The sequence below is a fragment of the Astyanax mexicanus genome, chromosome 4, assembly GCF_023375975.1.
Source record: "Astyanax mexicanus isolate ESR-SI-001 chromosome 4, AstMex3_surface, whole genome shotgun sequence".
NCBI classification, from domain to species: domain Eukaryota; kingdom Metazoa; phylum Chordata; class Actinopteri; order Characiformes; family Acestrorhamphidae; genus Astyanax; species Astyanax mexicanus.
The window spans coordinates 43869285-43881657 of record NC_064411.1 but is presented as its reverse complement, the minus strand read 5'-3'; the positions used below and the strand labels follow the sequence as shown (position 1 = coordinate 43881657).

The following is a 12373-nucleotide window of genomic DNA, read 5'->3' as shown; positions in this document are numbered from 1 at the left end:
GTCAAATTATTGAAGCAGCTTCCCTCAGCAGTTCACCTGCTAATGTTTAGAACAACATGTTTACGAACGTGTTATAACATGTCAGCTTGGTGAGAATGCAGCCTGCGGCACATAATTCATCTCGTCTTCTGAGAGTGCCTGAAGGCTGTTTGCGTCATTAGGCCTGTATTGGGGCACATCTGGTGTGTGTAAAGAGTGTGTGTGTGTGTGAGAGAGAGATGATGGGCTACCCAGCAGCTGTGAGCTCAACACCAGGCCAGGGGCCCAAGCACATAGTATGCCCTCAGTCTTAAAACATGCTGTCACATGTTACTATGTCCACTAATCACAAGCACCCTGCAGTCTGAGAGTGTGGGACTGTGTGTGTACATAGTTAGTTACATATATATTACTACTATTATTACAGGTACTTTACATATAGGTACTTTTGCACACAGTTGTAGTTGTTAGTTTACATCAACTCGCCATTGACATAAAATGAATGGCAACAGAGGTTCGGGATTGTACACACAGGTTAAAACATATGCATACAGCCCACCTAATGTTTGGATAAATGTCTCTTAGCAGGTTGAACCCAGACCAGACAGCAATTTACAAGCTTCTAGAAGAATTATGGAGGGATATTGGACTCTTCTTGGTAGAAAAACAGTTAAAATAGTTGGTTTCCTGGCAAGAGACTGATTTTTAAGTCCACACATTTTCAAGTTGAGATCAGTGTCTCTAATAATTGTGTAGTTACACATAAACAAACCATGTAATAATATTGTAACATTGTTACAGAAGTATTCCAGTTATATACAGCTCTGGAAATAATTAAGAGACCACTTCAGTTTCTCTGAATCAGTTTATCTGATTTTGCTATTTATAGGTAAATGTTTGAGTAAAAGAAACATTGTTGTTTTATTCTATAAACTACAGACAACATTTCTCCCAAATTCCAAATAAAAATATTGTCATTTAGAGCATTTATTTGCAGAAAATGAGAAATGGCTGAAATAACAAAACAGATGCAGAGCTTTCAGACCTCAAATAATGCAAAGAAAACAAGTTCATATTCATTTATCAGTTCAGAAATCAATTTTTGGTGGAATAGCCCTGGTTTTTAATCACAGTTTTTATGCATCCTGGCATGTTCTCCTCCACCCGTCTTACACACTGCTTTTGGATAACTTTATGCTGCTTTACTCCTGGTGCAACAATTCAAGCAGTTCAGCTTGGTTTAATGGCTTGTGATCATCCAGCTTCCTCTTCATTATATTCCATTGTTTTTTTTTAATTTGATAAAATCAAAGAAACTCATCATTTTTAAGTGGTCTCTTATTTTTGTCCAGAGCTGTATGTTAAGTAATTGCACATATGTTAGCCTGCTGTTTCTATTCTACAACCACTTTGCATGTGTGTGCAGTCATTAATATTAATTCCTGTTGTTTTGTTTCATTATTAAAAACTCATTATTGCTATTAAACTTAAGTAAACCTCCAACTGAAACAGGACCAAAAACCAATGGCCCAAACTTTTCTGAATGCACACTATGATGCTCACTTTCAACAGGGCTAATGCTCATCCACATACAACCCTGACGTTTATGTGCCATGATCTATGCCAGATTTAAAAAATATGCATGATGCTATTTCTATCAGCACTCAACTCTATGCTGTAAAATCTACAGAAATATTTAAGCTACATTAGACTTTAGACATTAGATTATTACAGGGCACCATTAGGAGCCTCAACAAACTTCATGCCGAGATATCTGGCATGTTGTGTGACACGTGTTATAAACGCGTTTCACCGTACTTCTGCTTGTGTAGCTCTATAAATATTGCCCATGTCAGACTACATTTTTAATAATTTAGGATGCATTTATATTTTCATCACTTAATCTCATCTCTTTAACTCTCTCTATTGTTCCAGACTCTTTGAAATGTTTTTCTTTTTCATTCTCCCTCTCTGTCTCTGACACTTTGTCACACAGGCAAGCTGAGACACATCAGGAGCACAACGAGGCGACTGTTTGAACTCGAGCACCCACTGAGATGATGAAACATGATGCCTTATCATGAATGGGTGTCCCCCCGGTTCTCCCAGAGCCAGAAAGGTAAGTGCTGGTAACACAGACAGTCTATGCTATGCTGTCTGTCTATGTTACCATCTGACAGCATGTAAAGCTTCTCAATCAGCTAATTATATGCCATATACATATACTATGTAGTGGTGGCTTAGTGGTTAGAACACTTGGTTAGTGATGAACATTTGGAGGTTCAATACCCTGTCAAACTGTCTTAGATTCTTACACTTGCCCTTGTATAATTGTTCCTGATTGTGGACTTGCTGCCCATCTATCCATGTCTTGACATTAGAACCAGATAATCATCATGTTATTAATTTTAAATGGTTTAAAGTTTTAATGTAAGACTTAACAAAATTGCAGAAACCACTGAAATATATAAAAATTAGTTTTGACCACTTTGGAGATAAGGTTTTTTATCAAAAGATCAAATAACTCACATACTGTATATATAATTTCATGCAGACGTATCATAATGACTTAATCTCTATATAGAGAATGATGCTACCACCACCAAGCTTAACAGGCAGTACAGTCTTAGGCAAAAAATATTGTGTCTTAAACACCCAATACTTCCATTATAATAAACTGTTAAGCTAAATATATGGCCCTAAACTTGACTGATGCACTTTTCCAACAGGACAATGCTTGTCCATTTACTGTTCTCATCTCAAGATCTACATTTTTGACCCTGTATGTGTAATTCTCACCCTACTGAATTTGCAAGAAAAGCGGCGTATTAAACTTTGATCTTTTACACACCTTCCCATTAAGAAGAAACAGTACACCTTGGGAAAAGGGTTCAGAGAGTTAAGCCGAGATTGACAGGACAGGAATTGGTTAGTGGAGTGGCTTGGGGCCTTTAAATCTGTGCTGGAGTGAGCAGCCTGTGTGAGCTGGTACAGGGTCCTATATTTTGTCCTTAGAGTCAGAGAAAAGACTGTGTTTGGACAAGCTGAGAGATTCTAATCACCCTTATTGAGTTCAGGTGGAGTGTGTCACACAGACAGAAACAACTAGACTAAATACTGTACGCTACATCAGCAGAACTCAGGTGGGGGTGTTGCTCTTGAATGCTAATCTGAGCTCAGATTAGCCATTTCGGGTTGTAATATTCAGGACTTATTGCATAATGACATGCCAAATAAAATGCCATATAACTAGCATCATGACCTAGATGTGATTTATGTCAGAATTGCTTGTCTGTTGGCACGGACAATTCCAGCCAGACACCGACGGTCATGATCATTACCTCCACTGCACTGTCCACCATCGGTGGTAATGCCCTCCTGAATTTTGGCATGTTAGTGAATGTGCAAAAGTGTTAAGACGCCTTTTAATCTAGCTCAGTAACAAAGCCAATCAAAGTCCAGAAGTCCCCTTTGGGATCAATAAAAACAGTACCTACTTACTTACCTTTCTTCCTTCCTTAGTTACTTCCTTCCTTCTTTCCTACCTACCTACCTACCTACCTACCTACCTCTCTTCCTTCCCTTTTTAGTTATTCCTTCCTTCATTCTTACCTACCTTCCTTCCTATCTACTAACCTACATTCCCTCCTACCTACCTACCTACTTACCTTCCTTCCTTCCCTTTTTAGTTATTCCTTCCTTCCTTCCTACCTACATTCCTTCGTATCTACTAACCTACATTCCCTCCTACCTACCTACCTACTTACCTTCCTTCCTTCCCTTTTTAGTTATTCCTTCCTTTCTTCTTACCTACCTACCTTCCTTCCTATCTACTAACCTACATTCCCTCCTACCTATCTGCCTACCTTCCTTCCTACCTTCCATCCTACCTACCTACTTACTTATCTACCTACCTATCTATTTTCCTCCTTTCCTTCCTCCCTTCCTTCCTTACATGAACTAGGACTGGTGCAGCTCACTAGTCTTCCAGGTAGGTAGTTAAGTTTAAGCATAAAGAGCATGTTAAAACTCACGTGTTGCTTCAGTGGTGCGGCGGCTGTAGGTGCGGCGAGCTCGATACCTCACCACCAGCTCTCCACTCTCCATCATTGGCTCAAACGCCTCACTGCAAATAAGCACACAGACATTAATAAACACATAACGTAGTGTTTTCTCAGAACGTGGCTGAATTGGGGTTTTACTACTGAGTTTTACTTTAATATTCATCATATGTTTGCTTCAAACTGCATACAGCAGCAAATTCATCTCTAATTATGTTTGCTTTCTTACAGTAAACAACATACTGTTAGACATAATATTATGAATCAAGGTCTCAAAAGCCATATAAGCAATTTTTAAATACTACTCATACAAGTTTGAGTATTTTAAGGCAAGAATATGATGATGTAGAGAAATTTGATGGTTACTAGGATGTTATTTGGTGATTATAAGTAATATCCAAGTTTTTTTTGACCAACTATATCTTCAAGGTAACAGCGGAAACCATGTTAAATTAGTTCTTTTGTTACTTTTTGTTAAGGTATAACATAATATGTGTTCTACTTTCTTGTTATTCATAATAATCCACATATATACTCTTTTTATGGCTTTTTGATAAATCTTGAGTCTCATGGCTTGTGAAAGCAGCCTAGAAGCTTTTAGACTGTAATGAACACACTGTAATTTGCATATGCACTTTTTTCTGCATTAAATGAATCATTATTTCCATACACTGTGACCTGTACTGTACACTTTAGTTGTAATATTAACGAGCAAATGTTCTTTACACCTCTTTTTTTGTCAGTTAGACCTTCACACCTTTTGCTAAAGAAGCAAAAGAGGTGAATTTATCTCTATAAATGACTGTTTTTCATCTAATAAATTCAGATTATACATGTTAAGGTAAGCATCTGTGTGTTTGTGTGATCCTTACATTCTCCCTCTGAGATAACTCAACCTATTAAAGTATACGGGTGTTTGTCTATTTATATATTTGGATTCTGAATTGCATATCAGTTTTAGAAGCAGCAATATTTAGACATTTAAAATTGTCCACGCTGGTTTTAAAAGTCTTAAGCAGCAGTAAAATGGAGCCATTAGGCGTTGGCCTCATCTCTACCCACCCGAAGCGTGTCTCCTTCCTCCGCAGCTTGGCCACGTACACCGCCATCAGCACTGCCAGAGCGACGGCTACAGATATGGCCATGACCACATACCACCAGTGCCAGGAGAACGCTGGTGAAGTGTTGTCAACTGAGAGAGAGAGAGAGAGGGAGAGAGAGAGAAAGAGCAGATTAAAGAAGAGAAGACTGGAAGTTTGTTACTAAAAACAGCAGCAAGTTCACATGATAGCGTGTGCTCAAGGCCTAAAAACAGAGGAAAAGTGTGTGTCTGTGTGTTTTTTTAAGGGAAGTTTAGGTTACTGCTGGTCACAGAGGCAACTAGAGCAATGAACCCAGGATACTAGGGTTTAACAAGGCAGAGAAAAACATGCCATATCATTATGAACTGAATCATTTCCTGAAGATCTGTAATTAAATTAAAAATCAAATTGAATTAGGATAAACTAAACTAGAAAAAGAGTCAGAGAATGAATTCAAACCGAATCAAATTGACCTTTTATTGAAAACCAACAATAAAAAACTAAACTCCAAGCAAACTGGATCAAATGAAAATTAATAAAACTGAATTAAATGATGCTCTGCACTGTTTTCTGTAATAATTACAGTAAAACTGATCAATTTGTGGTGAATTATAAGTAATTTTCCAAATAATAATAATAATACAAATCAACTGAAGTAACATGATAACATGATTAACTGGGTTGACTGTTAAAGAATATCAACTGAATCATAACTTAATGGTGACATATTGGAGTAAAATAGGGGTAAATCTGAATTGTGACCTGTGTACAAATGGATTCAAACTGAATTGTAATCAAAACAGATTTCGGGATTTCGTCATTGTTCTTCAAAAAAAAAAAACATAAATCAGGCATTAATGGGATTAAATTTGAGACTGGATCGTGTCCCAAAGATTTTGTGTGTCCTTAAGTCACACCCTGGATGTGTCCTAAAGAACTGTAATTAAATCACATAAAATAATGTTTTCTAAAGATTTTCTAAAGAATCATAACTGAACCACAATCAATCTGAGTTAAATCATGGTGATTTTTTTTCAGTATTTCAGTGTTGGAGTTTGGCTCAGAGTGAAAGTGTTTACATGTGTTTGTCACTCGTCTTGTGGTTGGTAATTAGCTCATAAATGATCTCAGTGGACAGGTTCTCGTTTAACACAGGGCGTGTCTCCTCCGCTTAATGTGCCTAACTCACTCTCTCTCTCGCTCCCTCCCTCTTTTCCTGTGTATTTTAATTCCTCCACCAAGTCTGGAATTCGCTCCAAATCCCTCCCTGTCTTCTGCCAGCAGCCCGGCGCTGTCCTCAACTTTTTCACAATCTCCCTCTCTCTCTCTCTCTCTCTCTCTCTCTCTCTCTCTCTATCTATCTATCTGCATCTCAATTGTCTGTTTTCATCCTGTTCTCAGGCAGGGGTAGACTAAGCTAACAGAGATGTTTCAGGTAATAAATATTTATGACTTGGTCTCCTCTATTCCTCCATTCACCCCCCCAACCCCTCCCCTCCGTGTCACTTTTCCTCTTTGTTCCATTCGTCTCTTTCTTTTCTCTCTCTTCCTCTTTTCAGAGATGAGGATAGGGAAGCATCGCCTGAGTGAGAAACCAGCAAGAAGGAGAAGAAAATAAAAAAAGAGAAGGAAATGCCACGGACTGACAAAGCACGAGATCATCTCCATCAGTCTGTTTGTGTGTGTGTGTGTGTGTTTGTGTGAAAGAGAGAGAAAGAGAGAGAGAGAAAGAGAGAGAGAAAGTGTTACTTACCAACAGGTAATGGCTGTGACATTTCTGAAAAAAAGGCGAAAGAAAAATAATAATGATTATGACTGTTATGATTAATATTATTATCATTAGGAAATTATTATATACTGTCATGGTCGCTTAGACTGTCTGAGCAATATGAAAATATTTATTATTATTGTGATAAGTTACACAGTGATATAACTTAATAATTAATAAATAATTAATAATACTTTTCCTAGAATATCGTTGATATTGTTAGTAGTTTATGTTTTATTATAAAAAATTAACAATGCAGCACAGAATGTGAAATGTTGAATATAAATACTGAATATATATGAGTAAAAAAATATATATAGTGTTTTTGTATTGTTTCCAATCTATCTTTTCCAATATATTTCTATGTAACATGATTATAAACTATACATTTGATAAACTGTCATATGAAAATGTATATAAGTATTTTTGTATATATTTGTTTTCTGTATCAACCACCTAACAACTATTATCTGAAGGCAGCATGATACCTCAGGTGTATTCCTTTCAATCATTCCATTCCCTTTTTCATCCTGTTCTCCTACCTGATGGAATTAGAGAGAGTATTTGGAGTGGAGTCCATGGTCCATGTCCAGCTCCTGTGTAAGCACTCATCCTGAAGGAGATGTTTGACAGGGGGGTGGACAGGTTGATAGGCAGCTCATTGTCTAATCCCACATCCAGCATAACCTGCAAGAGTGACATAAGCAAATAACAGCCTCAATATCTGAGTTTAGACAGAAGAACTTGCTCAAACTTTATTGAACGATTTATAGAGCTTACAATCTGCCACAAGTATATAAATCTACTTATTTACCAGACTTTTAATACACTTGAAATATGCAATGTCAAAATCATTACTCAAATTCATAAATTAGATTTCTTCCAGTGCTTACATTTTTTTTCCTTGTGAGGAAGGGGAAATTTGCTTTTAAAAATCTTCAAATAAAATAATCAGACCCATAAAATCTGATTCAAAACCCAGAAAAGGCTTCACAGGAAAAGTAACCTCACACCAATCTCAAAAATATGTGTTTCTGACCTCTGAATCAGATCTGAATTTTCAAAATCTGAAAATGTGTGGATTTTGAAAGTAAATTAAAATATTAAAATATTAAAAGGTCTATTTTTAAGATTGATTACATGGTCGTTTCAAGGCATTTGGGGGCTCCGAGGAAAATATACCCTGAAAAAGTACAAATTACCAATATATATCATTGCTAGCCAACCTGCTGGTAAATTACACTGTTTGTATAAGATATATAGGCCTAATTTATTTCAGTGTAAATTATCATTTATTATGTATTTTCTTCCAATTATTTTTTTTTTTGGTTCCTGAAAGATAACTCCATCGCTTCATGATTGCTGAAGTTTTATATTTTGCCAGCTGCAGGAATCATGAACCTGGCTGTATGGCTACTGTGAGCAACTAGTGGGAGGCACCTCCTTGAGGAAGATTCAGATAACAGTGTCCTTATACGATTTTCTGCACTGACCATCATACAATTTAAAAGGACGCTTACGCAGGCAATTGACTGGTTTGCTTGCCTTGTTGCAACAGGCCTGACTGCTTACCAGAGACAATCATTTAGATAAACCTTTAGATATAACCTGTTGGTGCAAAATACATTGGGCTGTGTTTTCACTGTGTTTTAAATAGCGTTTGACTCAACCAGTTTTCTGCAGGGAAACACATCAATGTTACTGTCTGTAGCAGTCGACTGAGCGTATTGTGCTTATACAGCAGGTACAGATTATACTGAATCCGCTGATGTATGCCGTGACTCACTGTCTGAAATGGATCCCATACCATACGACTTACAATTCCATAAACACTGCTGATCAGATTCAAACCAATTTCCTCCTGAACTTACCAGAATCCACAGTCACTGGGATGAGCAACTGTGACCAGTCTGACGTGAGTAAGATCAGGAAATGAAATTCAGACACAAACCACAAGAGCTTGAAACTTTTAAGTGAAGCTATTTCTTTACTGTACCTGTTCCATATTAGGTGTGCTATACTCGATTATATAGCCCTGCAGCTCTCCGTTCATCTTGCCGGGTGGTTCAGCCCAGCTGATCAGCACCTCTGTTCCGTTCAGCACTGCTGTTACATTCACCGGTGGGCTGTCTGGAACTAAACACACAACATCAATACATTACAATGATGGAAAAATATTCCAGTCCAGTCTGTGTTACAGCCTGTCTGCAGGTCCATACAAAACAGATCATTTAGAGAACGATGACCTCATGGTGTCAGCTTGCAGTGCTGGACGAAGTACACAAACCAGCAGGTCAAAACAAGTTCAAAACAAAGCGTTCGCTTTACTTTACTCTTATTCTCTGTCTCTTTCATTTTTACATTTAAAAAAATGTAGTGGAGTAAAAGTTAAGAATCACCAAAAATAGAAACATTTAAGTAAAGTAAAGATACAAAAAAAAAGACTGCTAAAATACATTAACTGACCTAAGCTGGATTTGCATGATCAATAATACAGCTTCGGAAAAAATACTTAAAAGCACTTAAAAATTATGAGTTTTGTTGATTTTACCAAATTGAAAACCTCTAAAATATAATCAAGAGGAAGCTGGATGATCACAAGCCATCAAACCAAGCTGAACTGCTTGAATCTTTGCTGAAGGAGTGGCGGCATAAAGTTATCCAAAAGCAGTGTGTTAGACTGGTGGAGGAGAACATGCCAATATGCATGAAAACTGTGATTAAAAACCAGGGTTATTCTACCAAATACTGATTCCTGACCTCTTAAAACATTATGAATATGAACTTGTTTTCTTTGCATTTTAGTTGTATCAGGTTTGATAACCTTTTTACACACATACAAACATGTGATCTCCTTTACTTATATCAGGTTTTGTTTTCTTAATACTATAATTTCTGAAGACATAGTAAAAAAATAATATAAAATTAGTTTTTGAGAAGTGTTAGACATCTTTTAAACACACATTTTATGTATTTAATGTGTAGAATTGTTTACAGCTCTGCTCTTATAATGATGATCCCATTGTCCTCATAAACTTATAAGGTCCCATACATATATATATATATATATATATATATATATATATATATATATATATATAACTGGCTGTTACGGGAGGATCTGCTGCTAAAGTTAAGTCCTGGTGTCAGATATCACAGGGCCTACTAAATATGATGACTGGCCCTAGCAAGTTTAAATGACACAACCCCCCACACACACATAAACACACACAAAACATAGTTTACAAATTCAAAAACATCCTATATGCTGGTTTTGGCCATGATCGAACATTATGTAATGTTTAACAGCCTTATCTTATCTCTGCCAGTCTGAATTCTTACACAGTCTGCTGGTGTTTTGGTTAGAACTTTTATCCTCAGTGAATTAGCTTTAGAGATAAACTCTAGGGGCAGTTCTGCAGACAGAGATTAAGCATAGTCTTAGAAAGGAGATTTTTTAACTGAAAGGAAAATAAAATGGTCTACGACTAGGTTTAATCTCTATCTGGGGAAAATTACATATGTGGACTGAAATTATCCTTAGCTTCTTAGTCTGATTCTAATCTAATCCTTCTTTACATAATCTAAACCGACAAAAGTATTGAGACACCTAAAATCAAGGGTATTACTAAAGAGTTTGTACTGCTTTTGTTGGTGTAACTGTCTCTACAGTCCAGTACAGACATGGAATTGCTGTGAGGATTTGATTGTATTCAGCTACATTAGTATTAGTGAGGTCAGTATGTTGGATGATCTCCATCCCAACTCATCCTAAAAGTATTGGAAGAAGAACCATCATTCCAAACAACACAGAGCCACTGCTCTATATCTCCATAGTTGGGGATGACTTTATAGCCCTGTAGCAATGCCTGCCTGTATGTATTGGTCCTGGTGCCTGGTTGTCAATGTGATCTTTTGTCAGTCTGAGCATTAGAATATTAGATGTTATTAGTGATAAAAGGAGATAAGAAGGGTAAAGAGTAGATCATGAGATAATGAAAACTTCTGAAGGACTTCTGGAGTACGAATGAACAGAAGAACCAGGGGAGTTGTTTTGACAGCCTTGAGGTTTAGGGTGTGGATGGGTATTCCAGCTGTGTGTGTGTGTGTGCCCCAGCTGTTTGGACGCGGTGAATGCAGAGAATGCAGCTTTATTGAAGGAAAAAGGGCAGTGGCAAAGGAAAAGGTTAGCCGATGGTTTGAGGGCAACTGAGAGAAGGCACAAACACACACACATACACACACACACACATGCTATCTACTAGGGTTGCAACTAATTACTATTTTGGTAGTCGACTAATCTGCTGATTATTACTCCGATTTAGACAATTAGTATCTCTGCTTGCTGCTGTGCTTATGGCTTCTGTTTCTAGCTTTTTCTTTCAGTTCAAAATGATAAAAACAGCTGAACATGAGATTTAAAGCCCGTAGAAAAGTCCAGAACATTTAAAAGCCTGTTTCTGTTGTGTTTGGACACTTTTAGAGACGCAGGTCGAGTTGATTGTAAACTTGTGTGATTTAGCCCATTACCGTTTTTCCATTGTGTTTCTGTCCCCAGTAATTTGTGTGATTTTTATAATCAACATTGTCGATTATATCGACTAATCGTTGCAGCCCTACTACCTACATTATATACTGTCCATCATAATATAGGGCTGTATCACCTCTAGTAGAGCTGGGAGATATGGCCCAAAATAAATTAAATCCGATTTTCGATTTTAACCAATTTTTTCCCCTACTAAAAATCTAATTACAGATGATAAAGAAATGGTTAAAAACAAGCTTTAATTTTGTTTTGACTTAAATTTCCCCTTTTTGGTTAAAGTGCAAGCAAAAACAGCCAGTTGTAAAAACTATTGTAAACAGTGAGAACATCTAGCTTTCTCCATCATATTTTAGATTGTGACACAATGCACCCTCAAACTTAAAATAAATAAATAAATAAACACACCCTAAAAAAACAAATAGAAATAAATAAAATGCTGCCCTTTTTGATAAAACTGACAAAATAGAAACAAGTACAATTTAATATGCTATTAAGTAAGTAAAGTAAAACGTCTGTAGTGCATACAGGACCTGGTACACGGTTGGAAGATGAAGGTGTTAGAGAAAATTGCTTGTTTTATTTTAGATGTGGAGCTAGAGCTGCTGCTGCGTTCATTCTAATAACAGCACTAACAACACCACTCCGCTACATGATTCTGTTTAAGGTGTAGAGATGAATTTGGTTGTGCTGCTTCCTTTAGAAGCAAGCGGTTTTAAACACACCTTACAGTGAGGACTTGTTAGGTCCATGTCTGACGCCACAAAACCGAACCAACTCCAGATCACGGAGCTAGTTGCTCCTTTCTTAAGCTCCGCTGTCATGTTGTGTGTGTGTGCGTGTGTTGGGGGGTGGGGCGGGGCGCGCGGGGGACAGAGAGAGGGGCGGGGTGTGTGCGCGGGAGGGAGGGGCTAAGCTCACTCTGAAGTACTGGAGCACA

At 37.3% G+C, this 12373-nt stretch overlaps 1 protein-coding gene across 1 annotated transcript in view; it reads right to left on the bottom strand.

The window, feature by feature from the left end:
• Window positions 1-12373, bottom strand: part of LOC103027673 (tyrosine-protein kinase receptor UFO) — a 62979-nt gene that overhangs the window by 14345 nt on the left and 36261 nt on the right. The window contains exons 8-12 of the mRNA XM_022679062.2: window positions 8887-9026; window positions 7433-7577; window positions 6876-6899; window positions 5103-5232; window positions 4014-4105 (exon numbers count right to left, since the gene is read on the bottom strand). Coding sequence (XP_022534783.2) covers window positions 4014-4105; window positions 5103-5232; window positions 6876-6899; window positions 7433-7577; window positions 8887-9026 — 531 coding nt within the window. The remainder of the gene's footprint in view (window positions 1-4013; window positions 4106-5102; window positions 5233-6875; window positions 6900-7432; window positions 7578-8886; window positions 9027-12373) is intronic.